General features: G+C 38.7%; 2 protein-coding genes across 2 annotated transcripts; one reads left to right on the top strand and one right to left on the bottom strand.

The window, feature by feature from the left end:
* The first annotated feature begins 1,553 nt into the window (after positions 1–1,553).
* LOC139833600 (uncharacterized) lies at positions 1,554–7,535 on the top strand. The gene is made up of 13 exons (XM_071823917.1): positions 1,554–1,973; positions 2,158–2,227; positions 2,322–2,419; positions 2,523–2,621; positions 2,754–4,090; positions 4,347–5,047; positions 5,158–5,304; positions 5,389–5,484; positions 6,143–6,190; positions 6,301–6,526; positions 6,627–6,879; positions 6,991–7,250; positions 7,358–7,535. Exons 1-13 carry the CDS (start codon positions 1,554–1,556, stop codon positions 7,533–7,535), a joined length of 3,933 nt encoding a protein of 1,310 aa, XP_071680018.1.
* Positions 7,536–8,241: 706 nt separating this feature from the next.
* On the bottom strand, positions 8,242–9,571 carry LOC139833599 (protein FAR1-RELATED SEQUENCE 5-like). The gene is made up of 3 exons (XM_071823916.1): positions 8,944–9,571; positions 8,400–8,797; positions 8,242–8,295 (listed from the first exon to the last, which is right to left on the bottom strand). The coding sequence occupies exons 1-3, from the start codon at positions 9,569–9,571 to the stop codon at positions 8,242–8,244; spliced, it is 1,080 nt and encodes a 359-aa protein (XP_071680017.1).
* Between the last annotated feature and the right edge of the window lie 14,109 nt (positions 9,572–23,680).

The raw sequence follows: 23,680 nt of genomic DNA, 5'->3' as shown, positions 1-23,680 counted from the left end.
GAATTGCGATGGCTCTTATCGCATAGAGGATGGCTCAGCGAGTGCTGAGAGGGTGTTGCCTTGGCCTTACAATGGAGTACTAAACCTTTGGTGGTGGAGCTCGACTGCGTTGGACTGGTGGATGCTATCAACAAATCATCACTGGACCGATCGGCGTTTTCGTTTCTTATTCAGGAGATTAAAGCTTTAGTTAATTCAAATCGTACTATTTCTGTTGTAAAAGTGGACCGTATACAAAATAGGGCTAGCGATTGTCTCGCAAATTTTGCAAGGCAACATAGTAGACAAATCCCCTTCTTGGCAACCGATCGCTCGAGCGAGCGATCCTTGTCGGCGCGGAGCGCTCGCGCGGCAGCGCGAAAGCAATTCCCTTTTCGCCGTGTCACGCGTGTCACGATTGATTCTATTTTTGGTAACCGATCGACTTTCCCTTTTCGGCCCGTCGTTTTCGAATTATTTCGAATCGATCTGGTGTTCCCCTCCTTCCGCCCGTTATCCTCTCTCCCCTGTTCTCGTCCCATTCAGCCCTGACGGAGAGGGCGACGACGACGGCGACGGCGGAGTCGACGCTCCGATTCCTCGTGGCTAGTGCGCGACCTAGATTTCTCCTGCCGTCGCTTCACTAGCAAGCTCCAGTCGAGTTCGGCGCTGTAAGGTTAGTATTCCAACTGGATCTAGTGGGGAGATCTAGGTCTCGCCGGCCGGTGTGTTTGTCCGGCGAGGGATTGTTTTCCACCGTGGATTTATTTTCTGATGGGTTTTTTGTTTGTCTGGCGATGGATTGTTCCGGCGAGGGTTTGTCTTTTTGGGTGGATTTTGTTCTCCGCCTAGGTTCCTGATCCGTCCCTCGGTTCACAAACCTCTGTTATCTGGGTCTCGCCGGCTGGTATTTGTTTTGTGCGGCGAGGGATTGTTCCACCTTGGGTTTTTTTTCTGATGGGATTTTTGTTTTTGTCCGGCGAGGGATTGTTCCGGCGAGGGTTTTTTTTTGGGTGTATTTTGTTCTTCGCCTAGGTTCCTGCTTCGTACCTAGTTTTTTCACAAATCTCTGTTATGGGATCGGCTGTAAATTGCGTTTTCACTATTTCAATGTTCATTGTAGTCCGATTTTTGGCCTGTTGCACTGCTTTTTGTCCACAATTTCTATGGTAATTGTAGCAGGAGAAAGCAGAGATCATTGGACTTGTTTTTCTAGGGGGTTCACAAATCCCTGTTATGGGGTTTGTTTTATCAACCCACTTATTCACTTTTCATCAACATGTATCTCAACGTTTAACCAATATATACATTCTGAAGTTACCCACCTCTTTTTTTTCCTGTGTTTAGGGATTGATGAACTCATTTTTTTTGTACTCCTGCATATGTTTTTTGTTTTGATGCTGATTTCTTCCTTTTTACAGTTGGTTGGGCTTGATATATCAACCAAGGCATTGTTATTTTGATTTCACTAAGAGTTTTTCTCATTATCATGGCATCTGTTTTTGTATTGCAGCGTTGTTGTTTACATGGCGGGCAGCAAGAAACAAGGTGGTGATCATCTAGGTGTTCGCAAAATGCCCAATGCTAGTGAGCGCGCTAGGAATCGGGCCTCTCCTTTTCCTGTTGTCAGGTTATATGAACATCTAAGTTCTGATCAGAAGAACTCGATTGGGGATATGGATCTTGGTTCAATGCTTGACATCAAGTGCCATGTTCTTCACAATCCATTGATAAGCTGGCTCGCTCCTTTGTATGATAGTCATTCCCGAGAGTTTGTCATTCAGGGGCGTGGTAGAATCCCTCTCAATGCTGATTCCATTTACCGCACACTCGGTCTTCCGCGGGGGGATATTCCTGTTGTGTATGCAATGGATTCTGTCATAGAGGCTCGTCTAGGTCCTTTGTTATTTCCTAGCCATAGCAGCACGCCGAAGATTACTGGTGTGTTCACAATGCTGTCAGAGATGACTCAGTATGATGACATTTTCAAGCAAGTTTGGATGATGTATCTTGTTTGTACTTTGCTTGCACCAACAACGTCTAACAAAGTCGACAACGAGATGTTATCCTATACTGGTATATGTGTTATCCTCTAGTTTTTTAAAAAATCATTCAATTTTTTTATCAATATATGTGAACAATCATTTTTTACGCGGTGTTTACATTATTTTTTTGTAGGACAACATTAGCAATGTCAGGAACATGAACCTTTGTCAGTTTGTGTGCGACAGATTGCATGATGAGCTTTGTACTGGGAAGCCTTCTGGAGGCTGCCTGTTCCATATTCGATTCTTTGTATGTTGACTCTTTGGATATTAGCTCTCTTAACCTTGACCTTCCAGATGGTAGATTTGTTGCTAATATATGGTCAAAGAAAGATGTTGATACTGTGCTTGATGCTGACTTGAAAAGGGATGGATCTGGTTATGGGAATCTCGAGGTTAGTTAATCTTTTTGTGTTTCTCATGTTATGACATGAACTTTTGTGGTCGATTTTGTGCAAGCTGATGCATTTTTTGTTTTTGTTTTGTCACTAATATCAGTTGAAGCCACACCTTGCTATAAATTTCAACTTGTTTGAAGGTGCAGCTAGCTTTGAAAGATGGGTTGAAACCAATACTGCACCTAACTGCCCGAAAAATGTATGATACAGTGATAAGTTTTTAATTTTAGTTTTTCAATTTTGTATGGTACCATTACATTTTTTTAGTATATCTCTTTTTTTAAATGAATTTTAACCTTTTCCATTTTTTGTGTGTTGTTTTTTGATGTAGCGTAAAGACAAGGTTGCTAGATTAATGGGTGAGTTTGCGTCTGGTCTCACTGGTCTAATGAGTAAGCTTGTGCAAGGTTTGACTGAGGTTGATGATGACGAAGTTGTGTATACTGCAAAATCTGATAAGACATTACGCTCTCAAATCGTTGCCTCTCGTTCATCGCATGATGGAGGTGCTGCAAACACAACCTCTCCTATTGCGCAATCAACTTATGATCGTCCTGATAAGATTGTAGGGAAATCACCAATACGCCGTCTGAAGAATGTGCCTTGCAACCAAAGTGCTGATGCTACAGATGTTGGGGGGGATGTGCCTTGCAAGCAGATTGCTGATGTTACAGATGTCGGAGGGGATGTCCTTTGCAACCAGAGTGCTGATGCTACAGATGTCGGAGGGGCTATTACTGCTGATCCATTGAATGTTGTTGATTCCGTTTCATCACCTGTCTCTGAGCAAACTAATGTTCTGGCCGAGGCCCGTGTTGTTGAGCAAACTCGTGTTACCAGGTCTGCTGCAAAAGCCGCTTGTGGTGCCAAAGCGCCATGTCAAACTGATAAGGTACCTGTTGTCAACTTCAGTGACAATATGTCTGACGGCGAGAGTTATCATTCTGGCAATGACAGTGATTATGTTGATGAAGCCGTTGCTGATCGCTTTGTTATTCAAAGCAGACGTCATGTGGATGGAGGTGAGCATGGTGATACCGTGTTGTCGGAATGTGCAGGAGTGCCAAGCCAGACAACTCTTTCTGGTGTTGCGACAGTTGTTCCCGGTGTTTCTCCTGAACTGGTTTCCAGCAGTGTACCCATGGATATTGATTGTGCTGTTGCGGAACCATCTGATGCTGATGCTCTAGTACGTTTTATGGAAACTGATATCACTGTTGCATCAGCAGAGAATAGGATTGTGTTTCAGGGTCTTGAAAATCTTGCAGAAACTGCTGCTATGCATATTGATGGTGTTGTTGATGAGCGAGATTTAGATATTGGGAAGCAAGTTTTATCTGAAACAAATGAAGCTGATCTTCTTCGTGCCAAAGATGCCAGTGCTGATGGTGCTGTCATTTCTGTCGGTACGAAGTCAGGCGAAGTTCTGAGTTCTAGCCTTGAGGTTGCTGTAATGAATGAAGGCAATGTGAAAGGATTATCTGATGGTTATGATGTTGTCAGTGAGACAATCAACGAAGTTGTGAATGATTTGAAAAGGAGTAGGTGTGCTCTCGATGCTTCTGAAGCGAAACGTACTTGTGTTGTACGCGAGGATCGTTCTGTTAATCCTGTACAGAATGAACCGTCATCTGCTCCTAAGAAGAAGCCCAATGTGAGAGGCAGAAGGTATTTTTGATCGACCCCGTTTGAAGTTACTTACCAATGTATTTCATGTGTAGCTATCAACATTTCTGTCGTTGCATTTTCTTACATTTTTTCGCTGTAAATGTATTCATGTTTTTTTCTTTTTTGCTCCTTTTTTGTATTTCGTGTAATTTTACCAAATACCATCTCATGAACTTACCAATGCCTTTTTCTGTTACTTATACTTCATTGTTTTGGAGTTTTTTCTAATAATTTTAAGTTTTTTGCTTTTTCACAGGCAAGCTGTTTATAAAAGTCAGGTTGCTACAAGATCTTCACCACGACGACCTCCTAGAGGTACTTCTTCAGGTGTTGCTGATAACGTTGCAGTTAAATCAAAAGTGTCTACTTTGAAAGACCGTCTTGAAGGCTCAACAAAAATTCACGCTGCTGGAACATCTACTGTAGTTGAAACTGGTAGTCAGATTTCATCAGAGGTTGTTTCTGATGGGGTTGTTTTTAAGGATGCTGTTTTCTCTTCCAAGTCTACAAGTGAAACTGTTCCAACAGGAAAAGAATCTGCACATGAGGATCCAGTTCAAGTTAGCTTTGCAACTGGTAGCCAGATTTCAGCAGTTGGTGGTTCTGATGTGGTTGTCCCTTCTAAGTCTACAAGTGAAATTGTTCCAACAGAAAAAGAATCTCCACACGAGGAACCACTTGAAGTTAGCTTTGCAACTGGTACCCAGGTTTCAGCAGAGGGTGGTTCTGATGTGGTTGTTCCTTCTAAGTCTTCAATTGAAATTGTCCCAACAGGACAAGAATCTGCACATGAGGAACCAGTTGAAGTTAGCTTTGCACCTCAAGATTCTGGTACCAGTGTTACAAATCAGATGGCTGATCCTGTTGGCGATGTTGACCATCATGCATCTGCTTCTACTGGAACAACTGTTGTTGTTGCTCGTGATGCTGAACAAAATGCAACAGCTTCTCCACAAGGTATTTGCTCTCTCTTTTTTTCGTTGTATCGGTTTATGTTTTTTGTATTTATTGTTTTTTCATTCTTTCATTGTTTTGTTTGACTTAGTATGAAACATTTTTTTAATCAGATCAAATTGTTACTGTTGTTAAGAGAGCTAAATTTGTTGCTGCTGATGGCAAACTGAGTCTCACTCCTGGCATCCCTATAGATCTGTCTGCTTATCATGTGTCTGTTGTAAATACATCTGCGTCTGATAAAAGCGCTTCTCCATCTGGTAATATGATTTTTTGTTTTGTGCTCTTTTTTGATTGCTTTTGTTTGTCACGCTGCTGCTCACAATATCATTGTTTTTGCGCAGAGGCATTAGGAAATGCTGATGGTCATGATTCTACCATTTCTGCTGATGTTGTTAAAGAATCAGAAAGTGCAAATGTGTCATCTATCCCTCCTACTGGTTAGATCACTTTTTCTATCTTTTTTGTGTTTTATTTTTACAGTTTTTACTTTCTTTTATTTTCATGTTCTTTCTGTTTTTCACTCAACCTTTTTTTACTTATTACATGTTTTCTGTGCATGTCTTGTTCCATCAATTCATCTACGCCCGTTCCGCATATTATCTCCCACTTGTAATCTATATATGCAGAATGCGTACCATCAGGGCAAGTAAATGCAAGTATCCGTAATACGTTTTCAAGGAACAAGAGAGGGAGGAAGAAGAAGAATTAATTGCTATTTTACAAAATCTGCCTTTTTTATGTATCATTGGGGGTGTGGCGAAGTGATGGTGCTGTTGAGTTGGTCGATGTATTAACTTTTTATTTTATTTTATATGGGTGAACAATATCCTGTATGAACGCTATGTAATTTTATCCCTGTTTATATGTAATGGATGATTTTACCTTTTTGTTATGAATAATTTCGATCTGTGTGAGTGAGTACTGTTTGTTTTTTCTTCCCTCTCTCTTTTGTTTTTTTTGGACCCTTTTCTTTTTTCTTTTTATACCTTCATTTTTGTTTTTTATTTGTGGCTACATGTGCGGTGATGTTTATATTTGTCAATGAAGACGGAGGTGCAACTGACTTTCAAGAACATTGTTTTGATGAATCTGTAGATGGATTGCATCCTGTAATCGCCACCGAAATCAGTAACAATGAAGCTGGTATGTCCTACTCTATCTTAGTAGTTAAGTTTTTCATATAGAATATCATGTCCTTGTTTTTTTACAATTTGTTCACTTTCTAATTTTTTTTTTTTTTTTGATTTTCTAAGATGATTTGGAGGTCCTTTATATTACTCCAGCTTTGCCAGTGCCTGTTCAGAATTTACCTGTTGCCAGTAGAACTCCAAGGACCAGGCTACGCATGGAAAGGGTCGTTCTTCCTTCGAAGTTCATGCTACCTCCATACAACCGAGTAACTTGTACCGATGAGCAAGAATTATTGTACCAGCAAGTTATAAAGCACAACAGCGACTCTGAACACTCTAAAATTAAACAGTATGTCAGTTTTCTCATGTATACGCAATGGTGTTCTTTTTAGATAATTCATTACTTTTTTAGCAACTTAGTTTTGTTCATGCATTCTTTTTTTTGGCAGATCAAGGTTCTTGATGATTGACCCTATGTGGGTTTCCACTGGTGACTTGGCTAGTAGCGTTATGCCTTCTGGAGAACTGTCAACAACGGTTGCCGAAATTGGAATTGCTGTTCTTCAGGTTGACTGTCCGAAGAAGAAGATCATTTTCCCATGGATAGTAACTGTTTATTTGCTTGAAAGAAGATTTAATTCAAGAATACTGCAGAAACATTTCAGGATGGATGATAAGTATAAACTTAGTCACCAAAATCTGGTAAACTTTTTCTGTGTGTTGTATGTTTTTCGATTTGTGTTACTTGTGAACATTTATTTTAATGTTTCTCTGACCCTTGTTTTTATCTTTTCTTTTTTTGTTTTTTTTCAGTTGTGTTTTGGTGTCCTTCAGAATCTTGGAACAGAAAAGAAGCCATGTGGTCATTGGTATTCACTGTTCTTGAATTTTGAGAAAAAAAGGTTTGAAGTTCTTGATTCTGCGCGTGGTCCTGATGATGAATCGCTCATTAATCATTCTAGCGATCTAGTCGATGCTATCAAGTGCATGTATCGTATAAATTACTCCAGTTCATCAAAACAGATTGATGACTATGAGTTGGTTTTCATTGAAGCTCCTAAGCAAAATAACAAGTATGTTCTCTTCTTTTTTATCTAACTTATGCTTTGTTCACTGTTTGGATATTTCTTTGTATTTGATAGCTCACAGATCTTTTGTTCTGTATCTTTTTTTTTTGAAGCATTGATTGTGGTTATTTTATGCTCAAGTTCCTTGAACTTTGGAATGGCCGTGTTGTACCTGCTATCACTTATGATCAGATACCAGAACTTAGGAAGGTCCTAACATGGAATTGGTTAAACCACCCTCTGAACAAGTTGCAGAATTGGAGGTACCTGTTGGAAAGCAACGCTCTGTGAGGTATGAACTACCAGATGCTACTCAAATAAACTACCACTTACAGCATAAATAAGCTACTTCTCTTTTTACTTGCAGTCTGATTTAGTTAGCATTTTTTTCTTATTCCTTTTTGGCTTGGTAATTTGTAACATTAACCGTTGGTAAATATATGTTTTAGTGGTTGGTAAGGGGGGGGGGGCAGGTTGGTATTTTGTTACGAGCTAAAATGTAATTTTTGTCTATTTTTTTTTCGTTTGTAACTTAATTTATTGCTGTTCGTGGAATTATCAATATGCTGGTAAACAACATGCTCAGGGGTTGATAAACACATTGAATAGCGGTTGATAACTTTCAAGAACTCGACCTGGTCAGGGGTGGTTTTTTGGGGGATGGTGTTGACAAGTTCATGTTCTTTTCCACAGCTGTTTTTCATAGGCTACTGGGTTGATAATTTTTCATGTTTTTACATTTGATAAACAACTGCTTGGAGGGTTGATACATAACTGGTCAGGGCGTTGATAAGTTCATTTTTCTTTTTTGACAGACTACTGGGTTGATAATTATCAAGGATAGTTTTCATAATTTATGGAACAGAAAAATAATTATCCAAATTGTAGTATTACAAGTTCGAACGACAAACACAGCATGACCATTACACAAATGATTGTACTCCTTCTTTCATTGCATACTTCCATCCTACTTTTTTCCCTCATCCTTCTTGCTTTGTCATGGGTTCCCTTCTTCTTTTTGGGAATCCATTCCTGGTATGCTCATGCCAACCTGTGTATTTTTTTTACATGGGATAAATTTAGTAAATGGTAATAACTTTTTTAATAGTTTCTTGTGTACTTGTGTGTATATTTTTCTGTAAGTCAGTACAGTACCTTGTCTCTGTCTGGGCATTTTGGTCTCTTGTGTCCAGGCAACCTGCAAAGTCCACACAATCTTGGTGCAGCCTTTTTCTTTAGTTTTGCAGCACATTTCTCATGGAAATTCATAGGTCTTTCACCTAGGTTGAACCCTGGTTTTCCTGACTGTGGTGGATCCTTATAAGGGCGATGCTCATCTTCATTTTTTTCTTCGTCACTTGAATTTTTCTCCTCATGGTGTATCTGTTCATTGTTGTGTCCATGATTGTTGTCTTCTCTATCTTCATGACGCATATTGTCAGTATCTTGTTGAACTGGGTCATCAACCTTTTTTCTCTTACGTGTGACTTTTTCTTTCGTCTGGAGGCGTTCCATTGCATCTTTGCATATAGCTTTCTTCAGCTCAACAACTCCTTCAGCAAACAAGTCGTATGACCTATCATCCGTGCAGACAGTAGATAGTATGTGTGATATTTTGCTCATTTCAATCGCGTGTCTAAATGCCCAAGTGTGTGTTCTGTGATGCCGTATTGCTTCTTCTCTCCGTCAATCGCGCTACCTCTATCCCACTGCAGTAGTCCATCTAGGGTTGATGAACCGACAGGAAGCTCTGTCAAACCAATATGACTAGCCACCCTCATGACATGGCAGCAGTGTATTCCATCGCGAGCCATCTTAGAGCACGAGCATCTGTACACATCGTCATCAGAGGAAATAGTAACCACATATATTAATTTGGGGAACTCTGCATTTCTATAGTTTGCCACCCTAATAACTCTGTACAATCTCTTCTCTTCCACAACTTCAACATTGTAAGCAGTACCCTTCCTTAGCTCTTCAGCAAACTTGCCGTATATTGGGTCTGTGTAGATTTTCATTGCTTCCCTTTCAAGAGGATTGAATCCCCAATTCACAGACTCCTTGAACTCACTTTTCTCTCTTAGGCGATCTAGGTCGGACTGTTTTTTTTCTTGTATTATGATATACTCCTTGAAGAATGTTGCAATCGAGTCCTTTCTTTTTACATAGTGTTTGAATAAGGAGTTTGTGCTCTCACTTCTCCCCGTCGATGAAGTGAATGGGAAGAATCTCTCTTTGAAATATGCTGGGACCCACTGAGCTCTGATGTCATATATCCTGTCCAGGTGTGGCTCTCCCAAAGCATTGTGACGCTCCAAAGAGATCATGCCAGCTATTTTCGAATTCCTCTGGAGTAAATGAGTTCCTTATAACCGCTCTTAGTTCTTCCTTCGTAGTCCCTCTTATCGAAGAATAGGGACAACTTGTCATCCAGGTTCTTGCTGATGTGAAAGTTGCAGAAACGGTGCACTGTGTAAGGTAATGCTTCAGATATTGCAATCCTCATTGCAACGTCTTGGTCTGTTATTATAGTTTCTGGGTGCTTGTTGTCCATAGCAGACAGGAATTCCTCAAACAGCCACTTGAAAGTGTCTGCTCTCTCATCCTCGAGCAGTCCTACTCCAAACACTACTGTTTTACCATAGTTATCAACCCCTAATATTGGAGCAAATGGCATCCCATACTGGTTGGTTGAAAATGTTGTATCAAATGATACAAATTGACCAAACTTTGAGTAGTTTGCCCTCCCTATTTGGTCTGTCCAAAATATACTTTTCACTCTATTATCGCTGTCAACATCAAGTGAATGTCTGAATCCAGGCATGTTTTCACGTGCTTCCTTGAATAGTAGCAACAACTCTTCAATGTCCCTGTTCTTAATTTTCTTTCTTTCTTTTGCTAGCTCGTTCTCTAGGTTTTTTGTATCAAATGGAACTGCCCTGAAGCTTCCCCTTGTTTTCCTGAATATTTTCATTATGTTCCTGGGTGGAACTCTTGTTTCTTGTAGGATGTGGATCAGAGTCTTGTCTGATGCAGACATTGACCTGTGACACTTCATGAACCTTACTATCCACTCTGAAGGAGCTAGGTTGTGGTTATGTTCTAGTCTTACGTTACTTATTGACCACTTTCCTCTGTATTCCTTCACAAACATTCTGACTTTGCATTTTTTCTGCACAATCCTGGAAGTCCGTCTCTGTCTGAGTGCACTGTCAACGTATGTATCGTCACGGCACCTGTTGCATGAGAATGTCTGTCTTGTTATTTCATTGGTTTTTCTAGACTCGTAGGAGGTGTCCTTTTTTATTGCAAATCCAACCCTTCTTGCGTACAATGCAAAGAAGAAGAATGCATCATCTTTTGAATCGAATTCCATCCCAACTGTGGGAGTAGATGCCTCTGATATCTCTTGCATTGTTGGATACTTCTTGTTTGCAAACATTCTATCCATTTCAAGCTCTTCAGCAGTCGGTTCCTCTGGATTCAGCACTGACTCAAGAGTTTCTTCATATTTTTCATCTTCTTTGTTCCCATGCTCATCACCATTTGAATAATCAACATTGTCAGCTGGGCATGCATTCTCACCAGCAAATGATGCACCATCTGCATGCAATTCTGGGATGTTGCTATCAGCATATCCTTCGTTGTCTTCGTTCTCGAATTTGAGCACCTGGTTTTCACATAGATGCATCATGGTTTTTGGGGTATCAGCTATGGTGTTTTGTTAATGTCTCCCAAATAAACTCAATGTTTTTACTTTATTTTTGTTTTGTAAATTATGTTACGTGAAGCAATTTGACATGTTACCTCATTTAAATCGAAGTCCTTGCATTTTTGTTTGCTCGCCCTTGTGATGTTTGATGACGTATGTCCTTCCGCTTCCGAGTTTTGTTTGTGCATGTAAAAACTTTCTTCAACTGCTTGTAGCTCTGCCAAGCTTTCGAGCTCAGCTCTCTCTTTCCTTCTCTGAAGAAATGCCTGTAATGTGTAACAAAGACTTTTATTAGTTTTTCTTTTTTGAGGATATGAACAAATGCCATCTCTATAGTCTGTAGAGGTTCATTACCTGTGCAAATTTATCTACCATCCTCCGGCACTGTATCGGTGTCTTCCCTGACATAGATCCAAATATACTTTCTGCAGCAGTTGTTCCATCCTCCTGTTGTGTTTTTCCCGACTCATTCGCTTTTGTTGTATCCATCTGCAAAAGAAATTATTGTTGTATCAGAGTTACTCTTTCTGTTTTACATTTGTTAGTCATAGTCACATGTTTATGTATATGAGTTTAAATCAATTTTTTTTTCATATCTTCCTTTTTCAGATAATGGAGGATTTAACTTTTTTGTGTGCAAGTCAATAAGAGTATGTGGAGCTATGGACAAAGAATTATGGACAGATGATACACAGTGTTACCATTTTTGTTCTACGTGTGCTGTGTAACTTTTAGTACACAGGAGGATGTTAACAGAGTTTTTCTTAATTCTGTCTCTTTTTTTATTTATTTTTCTCTTTGAGCTGTGTAAAGTGATCAATGTTCTGTAAGTTTTTCTATGTGATGTACATTGTACGTTTTTTCCCATGTAATATTCTACTATTCTGAACCTTTTCTATATTTTTCTATTATGGTAAATGAAGGTAATGTACACATGATTTTTCTAGGTTTTCTAGATGAAAAATGCATATGCTAGTTGAATTAAGTACTAACCTTTCCTTTTTATACCGTATGCTGGTGGGTGAATTTCCTATCTCAGATCAAGGACTCATCCCGTAAACCACTTGGATGATTTTGTCTATAACCTGAGCACCCTAAATCTCTCTCTCTAGAAGTTCTTCGTGAATTTTGTAGGATGATTCTCAGATTTCGTCCGTCTGGTCCACTTGCTCCATTGCTTTTTGATGTGCACCAGGCGGAAGCTTTTTTGTTTGGTTGAGGAGAGAGATGGTGGCGATGGTTGGTGGCGGAGGAGATGGATCTGTCCCCGATCAGATCCTGGGGAAGAAGGAGTTTATCTCCTTTTTTTCGGTTTTTACTGATGAGGTTTTGATTATTGTGTACGTGACCCTGTTTTTTATCTTCCTATATCTTTCATTTCTATCCTTGTGTGTGTACATGTCCACCTGTTCCGTGGGTATTTTTTATACTTTATTTTTTCGAGGGGTTTTTTGTCAATAGGTAGATCCTACCTAACCCGACGGTCTCGTTTTGTCTGGAGTTCGAGCTGTCCCCTTTCCTCTTCCATTCTATTTCCTCTCCCGACCATTCTCCATCAATCTCGTATATTTTCCTCCAAGAAGGCGCTAGGCGTGTACGGAGGAGAAACCATGGGCAGATCCATCTAGGTCCTGTTTTCAGATCTGTTTTTTTTGTCCTGCCCTTTGTTTCCTTTTCAATTTCTTCATACCTATACGTTTTTTCCAGCTCGTACGATCGCTGGTTTTCGTACCTCTTTTTCTTTGGCTTTTTCATCTTTTTGCAGATCCAATGATTTTTTTTTCCGCTTATCTTATGATGATTCGTCTATACTCCCCTGTACCTTTTTCCTGGATGATTTTTTGTTTTCCTCCAGGATTTTTTGTTTGGTTTTCTGTTCATATTGGTCTTCTTCTCTCAGCATTTCTTTTTTTCGAATGACTGATATATCAATTGTGTTAATCAAGGTACACCAACTTCTTTGTTTTTGCAGGGTATGGAGATTAATCTTTCAAACTAGCAATCCTTCTTCTTATATTTTTTTCTTCCATCTGCAAGCCATGGATGGGAATGATGTAGCAACGGTATAACATGATTTTGTTGTGTTTGTCTCTTTTTTCTTTTTGTGTTTATCTGTTATGTGTATGTCCCAAATTATATATGTTTTGCTTTTTCTGGTTGATCATTTATTAATTTTTTGTGTGCCTAGATCATAGTTGATGTTCATCAACCTGTAACGACTATTCGATGCCATGTGTACAAGGTAGTGTGAAAGTGCTGTCATTTGATGGTTTGTTTGTGTTCATTATACGGCGTTTTATCTGTGCGTAGAAGGTGTCGACATGAAGTGTACTGTCTCTTTGTCTCACTGGGGTAGTACTGGTTTTGTATTGAAGAATATCTTTTACGGATTGTTCACTATTTTACTGGGTATATGCTTTTCATTTCTTTTTTTTAATTGTGTGTGTGCTTGTTCCTCTTTTATAGAAAAATAAAGCACACAACATCGAATACTGCATGTTCACATTACATTGTTAATAGTTGTTGTGACCTACTTTTTTGGTATGTTAAGACTACATACTTGCTGTTCATCAACATGTACCGACTATTCGATTATTTTTTTTTAATCATATAATTTGCAATTATCAGGGCTTTAGGACCAAGCTCTCGCTTCCTAAGTTTCTTGGAGTGACTAGACGGTTGACAGCTAGTCAGAAAAAGCTTGTTGCTGATATTGGTCTTGAGCAACTGCTCTATGTGACCTGTGATTACCTTCCTAGAAGTCTCATCGCTTACCTGGTAGCTAACTTCGATTCGCAGACTAGGTTGCTCTCTCTACCTAATGGTCCTCCTGTCAAATTCAGTGCCTATTGTATCAACAAAGTTCTCGGCACACCCATCGGAGGTTTGCTGATTGGTAGGAAAGTCGATCCTCATTTAAGGGCAGCTATTGGTGATTTGACCAACTGCAAAGGACATTACCCTACCATTTCCGAGCTGGATAAAATTTTGACAAGTGATTTGGATGGAGACACTTTCAAAATTGTTTTCACTTTGTATGCCATGACCGCTTTTCTTTGTCCTTCTAGCCATGACGCTGTGTGTCCTGATTACTTACACATCGTGGACAATCCTTCTGTGATATCTTCTTTCGACTTCTCAAGTGCTGTACTCCAAAAGCTCGTTTCTTCCATTGAAGCTTATAATGGAGGTACAACTTCGGTCTTAGGAGGGAACCTGTTTTGCTTAATGGTACGTAATGTTCATACCATGGTAGAATTCTCCAAAAGGGGGAAAAAGTCTGTATTTTAACATCTTTTCTGCTTTTTGTGTTGTCATAGGCTGTGTACTTTGAGTTTCTTGACACTGAGGTGATTCTGCCACACTTGAAGTGCAATGTTCCTCGAATATCAATATGGTCTTCTTCTTTGGTTTCGGAAATCGAGATGCTAGATTGTGTTTGCAAAGACAAAGCAATATTCGGTAGCTTGCCTGTATGTTTTCCTTTTTCCAGACTTAGTTTATTTCGTACAAATTTCATCTTTCTCACACAATTATCCTTCAAACATTGTTGTTTTTCTTCTCTTATTCATTCAGACGAAAGATGTTGCAAGGACCCCTTTTGGAAATTCACTTAATGAAGGTCAAACCATTGAGAGTAATTCATATGAAGACCTTCTACAATTTGTCTTGTCAACAACACCTTTGGAGTCGCATGAAGAGGTATGTATGCTTCTAAGATAATTATAATTCTGTGATAGCACCAACTGCTTTTGAAGAATTCTACCCTGGTCGTGGGGGGTGGGGGGGTCTTTTTTTTGGGAGGATGGTGTTTTTCTGGGAGGGAGTTGACATGTTCAAGTTTTTTTACAGTTTTGGTACGCGACTGGGTTGATAATTTCACGTTTTAACATTTGATAAATAACTTTTCGTGGGATTGATACATAACTGGTCAGGGGGTTGATAAATACACTTTTTTCACAGGCAGGTGACAGGGTTGATAATTTGACGTTATTACACTTGATAAATAACTTTTATGGCGTTTGATACATAACTGGGCAGGTGGTTCTTAAATACACCTTTTTTCACAGGCAGGCTACTGGGTTGATAAGTCCACCCTTTTACATTTGATAAATAACTGATCGTGGGGTTGATACATACCTGCTCAGGTGGTTGATAAATACACTTTTATTTTTGCCAGGGTAGGCTACTTGGTTGATAAATTCACCTATCTACATTTTGATAAATAACTGATCGATGGGTTGATACATAACTGGTCAAAGGGTTGATAAACACAATTTTTCTAAGTCTGTTGTTCAATAGTTTCTTTTTTATACTAGTTGCATTTTTTTTTATTAATGTGTCTTTTTGTTTTTATTTTTGTTTTGTTCATAAAGGTTAAGGCACAAGTCGCTTTGTTAATAAGCAAAATGCAGAAAGACATAATGGACTCCATACAACCAGTAATTGTCAAGAATGTCATGAGTTTTCTTAGGATGACTTCAGTTAGATCATCCTTGTTGAATACTGACGAGAAGCATGAATGTCAGAGTGGACCTGTGTGTTTCAAAGTACCTTCGCATGGTTCTACTGTTTGCCAAAGTCCATTAGTTCAGTCGGACACTATGTGTATTCCTGGGCATGCAGCAGCATTAAAATTTTCTGATCCTCTGACTATGTCTGATGTGTACTCTGAAGTAGAACATGTCTGCAATGATGGGTGCTTGTTACCAGTTCCTGGCGATGATATCCTTGAGAGATCGACTAAAGAAGGCATGAAGGATGGTCAGGTTCCTGATATCGCCTCCATTATTTCTGCTATGGAATCTCTTGAATACCCAAGCGGTCTAGGTGAACTCACATGTAACTTTGAGTTGTTGGAGCAGATGATCCCGGCCAAGCCTGACTTCTCTCAGTTTTATGATTCTGCATCACCAGTAGTTGACATGCTTCAGTATGTTATAGATCAAGCTGCAGAAGAGAGGAAACTTATGGATGCAAGGGAATTGCAGTCACAGCTGTTGTTTGAAAAAGTTCACTTCTCTGTCGATTTGGACAGTGTCAGCAGTTTCAGGAGACCCAATGGCGCAGGGTACTCTTGCAATGAAATATTATCCTCCAACAAAAGAAATGCAATGATTTCAAGCAATGATTTTGGTTCTGAATCTGCTTGCTTGATAAAGAGGCCAAGGATGTTTGGAATTAAAGAAGAAGCTGCAGTTCAGAGCATTGATCCTGCTGGTATAGATAATACAAAGGAAACTCGTTTTAATGATGGAGAGAAATCCTTTATATCTCCCATCAACTGTACCATATCGCACAGACATGTTCAAGCTCCTGAGACCTCGTATTCATGGGATGAAAGTGAGTTTGACAGGGAGTTATTAAGAACAACACTTCAAGCAGAGGCTGAGCACGAATCGAAGCTACGTTCGACGCAGTTTCCAAGTTATGAAAATCAAGCATTCAATGTTACAGAGATCAGCCCAAACAAGGTCATATCAGAGTTCAATTCTACACTGGTTGAACAAGATGTTTTCAAGGACATTGTGCACAGAGTCCCCAAAACTGCAAAAGCAAAGACGTAAGTTGATCTCCCATTGATCATTTTTTTATCGGCAGTACTTGTTTCTTATACTGTCCATCCTTTTTTTATGTGTTTGTGTTCACTGTCTTTATTTTGTTTTTGTGTTTCGTTGTTTCTTTTTTGGCAGTGTCAATATTGTGCGAATGGGTAGTACTTGGGCCGAGCACCGTGTTTTTGCTCTTAGTATGCAAGTGTATGGTAATGTGAACAAATACGTTATCAACATGTTGGGGAAAGCTGTCATTGTTGAGGATACTGAGAAGCGTTCACTGAAACTTTTACCTGAAGACCATTGGAAACGATATTTCATCCCTTTTGATGAATCTGTAAGCTTCTTTTCTTTTTCATCTCTCTCTCTCTCTCTATATATATATGCTTGTGATACATATAGGTTGGACTTTTGTTTCATAAACCTGTATTGATGTTTTTCATTATCAATACGTAGGCTCTGTTTGCAAAACCTTATGAGAACCCTGGAAACCTGTCTAGACTCATATCACATGAAATGATTGGTTTTAAGCTCGATTCAATGGATCTGGTATGTTTTTTATAAACTTTTATATGTGTTCTAAAATAATGGCTTTATAACCCTCTTTTTATTTTGCCTTATTGTTTTTCAGCAGCTTTTGAAACTTTTTATCTATCAGATGTTGTATTTTATCTTTCTCACACTTATTATTGTCCTTTCCTTGTTATGCCTTTTTTTATCGTAGGTGCATGTTCCGTTGATGACTTCTGGGTTCTACTACCTTCTTCTTATCAACTTTAGGTTAAAGTTGTTTGAAGTGTTATACCCTAACAGAAAAATCAATCTTGTGTCTGAGCACGTCGAGGTTGCAATTAAGAATTTTAAAATGGGATTCAATTTATCGTACAAGCACTCATTGATCAAAGTTGATGGCATGCAAACAATTTACAGGAGTGTATGTTCTTCTGACAAAGAGTATGTCACAATTTCCTATATATGTTTTCACATGTTCTATATGTTTACAGAAAAAGAAAAAAAGGAGGTAATAAAAGTTATCAGGGGTATTGTTATGTAGTTACCATCGGTTTTGATAGTATGTTACCAGGTCATTCATTATATAGTTACCAATGGGTGGTGGAGGGGTGGTGGTGCAAGTTATGATTCTGTATAGCTTTTCCCTTTTTTATAGGTTATTGTTTTTTTCAGTGTTCTCAAATTATGTTGTTTTTAAGAAGGTGTCAGGCCATTTTTGATTGTGTCGTTACGAGGGCTTTTGTTTCCTTTTCTTTTATGTATCCTAATGCCATACAAGTTCTATTGTAACTTTTTATCCTTTCTTTTTTATGTATTTTTTCAGTTGTGACAGTGGTGTGTTCATCATGGAATTAATAAGAAATCAGAAGGGAGGAAACAAACTCTGTTTTGAACCAGTATGTTTTTTCATTTCCTTTTTCATTTCTTTTTTGTTACCGATGAATGAAATATATTTTTGTTAAAATGTTTATTTAATATATGTATTCTTTATTGTCTTTTTTAGAACCATGCAAAACCATTGCGCGAAAGTCTTACTTACTATATGGTTGCTCATCCTTTCAATGAGAAGATGCCACTGGAAACAAAAGAAATCCTTAAGAAGCATGTACGTTTTTTCACATTTTTGATTTATCTTTTTTCCTGAATTTTTTTAATCTTTTTTATTGATCAATCTACTGATCAGTATTTATTTTTCTTTTTTTTTGCCATGCATTTCATGATACAGGGAATCCCATTTGACCACCAGGTTTGTATTTCTTAAATCTAGTTTTTATATGGCTTTTTTTCCCATATCATTTTGTTTTGTTGTTTGTTTTTGCACACAATTGACTGTACTTCTTTCATTTTCAGACACCAGGTTACTATCCCTGGATGCACGAGCAAAACAAGCTTGTTAATGGTGAATATCACATAGTCCTTTTTGTCATATCTTCATTTTTTCTTATCTGTTTTGTTCATATTTTTGCAATTAAATTTTTATTTATTTTTTGCATGATATGAGTTGGCTGTCTTTTTTTTTGAATGCAGATGATACTGACTCCATTGAAGAAATGCTTATTTTCTGATCCTTTTCCATGTTATGACTGTCCGATTTGGTGTGAAGAGGAGATGAAATGCGACCGATAAGATGTAGTGTAGACAATTTTTTTTTATCAATCATTTTATGTTTCTTCTTCTTTTTTAAATTAATTGTCTAGTTATTCTTCTAGTTTTTGTGGAAGTGTAATGACTTTTAAATGTCTACATATCCATCCGGGGTTGGAATGTGAGTGAGAACCTTGTGTTTGTCAAATAATAATCGCAAATTATTCCTCTTATTTCATTCTTTTTTGGGGGGGTTCGCACTGTGTTTGGCCCATCGTGGCCCAGTAATTAAACTCCTTTTTTATCTAGTCTTTTTTTTGTTACTGGGCCGTCTCTTCAGGTCCAGTCCAGTAAACAACTTCTATAAGTATTCCTGGTCTGGAACCCACGGAGCCCCCACATCTACAGTTTCCGCATTTACAGTTCTGCTCGCCCGAGAAGTGGGAGGGGCGGTTCAGAGCAAGCGGATAGAACGGTGGTGTAAGTTCAATCTCAAATCTTCCGCCGTCATCTCTCTTTTCGATCTATATTTCTTCTCACTTTTCTTTTTTCGCATTACTGTCTAGTTGCTTTTGTAGCATTTTCTCAAGTTTCTATGGTGTTTTTTCTTGCTGGAAAAACCAATCTATGTATCTTTTTGGTGTTCTTTTTTGTGGAATCTGAGTTCTCTCTGTAGCTTTTTTTTGTTGTCTTTCGTCCGGATCTCATCCTAATGGTCTTTTTCATTCTAATATATTCTACTTTTTAATCGACTATCTGATGTATCTTAGATTTTTTTATTTTCGCAGGTGAACAGTAAGTGCGAACAAAAGGGTGGTTTTCTCTTTCTGGAGGTCGTTGCTGTTCAAGTTTTTTTGGTGGAGATCTGCTTTTTTGTTCGTCGGTGGTGAGCACTTTCCCCTTTTTTTTATGTATTTGTATTACCTTTTATCTATATTTATTTTTCTTATCTGCATGTTTTCATTTAATCATTATCCTCCTGGCAGTAAGTCAAGAAATTGGGATCCAATAATTTTTTTTTTGTAATCTTTCTTGCGTCTGGAATCCTGGTTATGTGTCAGTAGTAAAGTAGATATCATGGTAGGTATCAACAGTTATACATTGTAGTCATCAAGGTGCTTTTTTTTATAGTGCTTTTAGTTTCATGTTCTTCACCTTCAGTTTTACATTGACAGCTGGTAGTCTGTTAGCATAACTCTAGATATCATAGTAGTTATCAACATTCCTATTCTGTAGTTATCAAGGCGCTTTCTATCTACTGCTCGTTGGTGACCTTTAACTGTTAGTTTTAAACATTTTTTGATATTTTTTTTGATTAGTGCTTTTTGTACATTTCTAGGAGAGTGAAATTCAGTATGTCTACTTATCTGACTGAAGAGACGACGGTTCAGGTGTCTAAGTTCCTTCTTAGTAAACTAGGACTTACTCCTGGCCCAGTTACCAATCTGTTTCTTGTCAAGAACCTTTCCTGTTTTGAGCCTGCTGGAGTCTTCAAGTGTCTCCATGTCATCAACAAGCTGGTCGGCACAGAGTTTGATTTCATAGTTAATCAAAGCCGCCAGTGTGAAGTCTTTGTTAGGTGCATGACCCCTGTTGCATGTACGAAGCTTCACGACGTGCTTCCTTTAACCTTTAAGTTTGATGAAGCTCGCGTGAAGTTTTGCAAGGTTAGCTTCCTTGAAACACTCCCAGAAGATGAAGACATTTTCCTCAAGGAACCAGCCAAGACCTTTGGAGAATCGTAGTATTACTCAACAGAAGCTTCTAGGTTACCCTGCTGGGTACTCTGATGCAAGCCTTGACATGGATTATGAGGAGAACATCAGAATGACGGACACCACGATGAAGATTCTCGGTGTTTCTGAGGGTTCTCAAGAGGGTCTAGTTAGAGTGAACCTAAAATATCTGCTTTCACCTGAGTACATTGCCCATGCATACTGTTGTGCAATCCCTGCACCTTGTCAAGTTTGTCGTTGAATACAACTCCAAGCTTTATATGAAGTTCAAGATCCCAATGATGGCTGAGGTGATGACCAAGAGCCACTACTTTGTTGATAGATTCATGATCAAGTTCTATTTAGTCAAGACTGTCAGGAAGTGTTCATTCATGGAAGATATTGGCAGGAAATGTCCAGTATACAGTAGGCTCAAGAATGAAGACCATTTCGAAGACCATTTCGAGTCTGCTTGATTTCTTAATAGACGATATAGTGCCTTTCCCTTTCCCTAAGTGTTTTTTAGAAGCACAGTATGAACTCCATGTAATGTGGTGCTTTTGTATCAAGGCATAAAGCCCTTGATGTTTGATTTGTGTACTATATACTTTCTGTGTCTAGGTGGTTTGATGAAACTTTTTTTTTAATGCTGCTTTTTCGTCGTGTGTAATGGATGCTATTTATTTGTACTTTTTTACGTAAGTCCTGGTCGGTGATGAGTGTGTGCTGACATTTTATATGCACATGTGTGACAAATCTGAGTGTCACACATATCTTGCCTGATATACAATCTCTTTTTTTTAACCTATCATTTTTGTTTCCTGTTCTTTTTTTAACAGGGTATGTCGTACATCACTAAGATGAGGAGGCCATCAGTTACTCGTCATGTTATGAGTAGGCTTGGAGAGTATCCTGGGAAAGTGCATGATCTTTACCTTTTCCGTGTGATGGATACTCGGCTTGATGGTATATTCATTTGTCTTGCACTAGCAAAGAAGCTGCTCACTAGGGATTTTCAGTACACTGTTAATCAGGGCAGCAAAACCAAAGTGTTCATCAGGCCCAGTGGGACAGATGATAAAGCTACTCTTCTAGCTGCTTCTGAATTTAAGTACATGCTGAATCACTATCATATCAAGATCATCAAGATAGAAGAGCTTCACTACAAGCCAGTTTCCAAGGATTTCTCTCTGAACAAACCAGTGTCGACATTCCCTTGTTCATATGATCATCTCTCAGTTGAAATGATGACTGAATTATCTTATCCTGTTCGTTTCTCTAGCCAAGGTGATAACATTGATGGTTTTTGCAACACAATAATGTCAGAGACAACCATGAGTCTTCTGGGTATTTCTGAAGGAGTGCGATCTGGTCTTCTCAATGTCATTGTCAAGTACTTCGTTCAACCTTCAACCATTGGGCTTGCACTTGAAGTTATCCCTACAGACTTTGAATTCAAGTATGCCATTGACCAGAATGGATCTTTTTACATGAAGTTCAAAAAGCCCGAGCAAGCTGAAGCTATTGCTAGGAGGCATTACTTTATTGGAGGCAAAATGATCAAGTTTTACTATGTGAAGACTGTCGAACAGTTGGATGAACAAGATGACACGGGCAAACTGTCTTTCCACAAGAAGCATCATACTGATGATTTCTATGTGCTTTTCTAGTCAATCTATGACTGTGTAGTCGTGCTTTCGTGTCGTTTAGTCACCTGGTGCCTTTTGTTTTGTTTCTAAAAACTTGTCATGTAATAAGTAGGTAGCAGGGACTTTACATGTTTTTTTACTCTTTTCAGTGATGTATTTTTGCTTTATCATATCTGCAGTCAGTATGTTTTTTTTTTCTCTTTGGACACTATGATGTAATAAGTCTGTAGCAAGATATGCTATGTTATTTTTTTAACCTTTTTTTTCACTGTTTTTTTTTGTCTCTTTTTTTTGTATGAGTGGTTTTATTGTTCTTCATTTGTATCCTTTTTCATCTGTCTTTTTTTTTGCCATTTTGCCCCTGATTTGTATTCAAATCTTCTATTTTTTTACTGGATGTCCAAAATATTGTCTAGCTTGCCGTCATTTTTTACAAGCAGTTATGAATATATTATAATTGTTCATGACGCCGGCATCTAGTCTATATTTTTTATTCTTTTAAATTTTTACAGTGGTTTTCTTTTAAATGGTTTTTCCATAGGTGGACAGATAAAATGGTTCTCTTTTTTGTAATGCATCGGTACTCATACTCTTAGTTTGTAATAGCTATCGAGCGTGACTGTATGTAGTTACCAACGCTGGTCTAATGTATTTACCAACACTTTGGCATTACAGACTGTATGTAGATTACTTGCTCGCGGAGCGCGCGCACTTGAGGTGTTCGGCAGCGCGCCGGTTCACGAACTCGGCCACGTCGCGCAGCATCCTCTCGCCGTCGGTGTGGTCCTCGAACACGTAGAACGCGTGGATGGCGTCGGGGAACTCGACGACGGTGGCCTCCTCGGCGCCAGCGGCGCGGAGCGCGTCCGCGTACTCCCGCTGCCTGTCCTAATTTCAAATGTATTTACCGACACTTGGCATTACAGACATTTCTTTTTTGCACGTCCTCTTTTTTAGTTTTTATTAGATTATAAAATAGAAATGTTGGATATTTTTTTCACTTTACTTATGCATAGCTCACTCCTTTTTATAGTGGTTGTTTATTCTCTTTTTTTTCAGCTCAACTAAAGGAGCCAGTTAGACGCTTTTTTGTTCACTGCAATTTTTTTAATGCTACAGTTGGTGGAAGGTGAGACGACTACGCCTCAATAAATAGAGACCCCCTTTATCACTTCTGCATCTCTTCTCACCCTTGGCTATTCCATTCTCCCTCTTTCTAGGTCAACACATCCACATCGAGCCATTGCTTTTAGTGCTTCTTCTCCCTCAGTCCAGGCGGAAGGAATCCTCTTCTATCTATCTTTTTTTGGGTGGATCTTTTCCAAAGGTGCATCTGGACGGTAAGGCTTTTGTTTGCTCCCTTTTTCTGACCCCGCGCGCCCCCCTCTGTCTGTTGACCTTTTTTGCTAAATCTAGAAAGTACCTGGACAACAACTTTTTAAATATATAACCAGATTCTGAAGATTTAACTCTATTTTTAGCAGATCTACAACAATATTCCTGTAGATCTAGTTTACTTTTTTGTAATCTATGAGAGCTCGTCTTCTATTTTCCTATAGTTTTACTCACAGATGTCCCTTTTTTTCATTGCACAGGGTTTTCCTTTTGCTCTTTTCAAGATGGTCTGCAATGTATGTGGTAATCTAGATGGACCATGCAGGGCCAAAACGAGGGATTGCTCTTTTTTCATATCAGAGATATTGGTTAC

The sequence above is a fragment of the Lolium perenne genome, chromosome 7 (genome assembly GCF_019359855.2).
Source record: "Lolium perenne isolate Kyuss_39 chromosome 7, Kyuss_2.0, whole genome shotgun sequence".
Classification (NCBI taxonomy): domain Eukaryota; kingdom Viridiplantae; phylum Streptophyta; class Magnoliopsida; order Poales; family Poaceae; genus Lolium; species Lolium perenne.
The sequence above is the reverse complement of the archived record's forward strand: the minus strand, read 5'-3'. Positions and strand labels throughout refer to the sequence as shown.

Bases quoted from the DNA above. Each gene is read 5' to 3' on its own strand.
- LOC139833600 (XM_071823917.1), top strand. From the start codon at position 1,554: ATGCCCAATGCTAGTGAGCGCGCTAGGAATCGGGCCTCTCCTTTTCCT. The intron at 1,974-2,157 runs GTTTGGATGATG...ATTTTTTTGTAG, and splicing joins ATGATGACATTTTCAAGCAA to GACAACATTAGCAATGTCAG. The intron at 5,048-5,157 runs GTATTTGCTCTC...TTTTTTAATCAG, and splicing joins TGCAACAGCTTCTCCACAAG to ATCAAATTGTTACTGTTGTT.
- LOC139833599 (XM_071823916.1), bottom strand. From the start codon at position 9,571: ATGATCTCTTTGGAGCGTCACAATGCTTTGGGAGAGCCACACCTGGAC. The intron at 8,798-8,943 runs GTAGCGCGATTG...TGTTTGCTGAAG, and splicing joins ACTACTGCAGTGGGATAGAG to GAGTTGTTGAGCTGAAGAAA. The intron at 8,296-8,399 runs GTACTGTACTGA...AAAAATACACAG, and splicing joins AATGCCCAGACAGAGACAAG to GTTGGCATGAGCATACCAGG.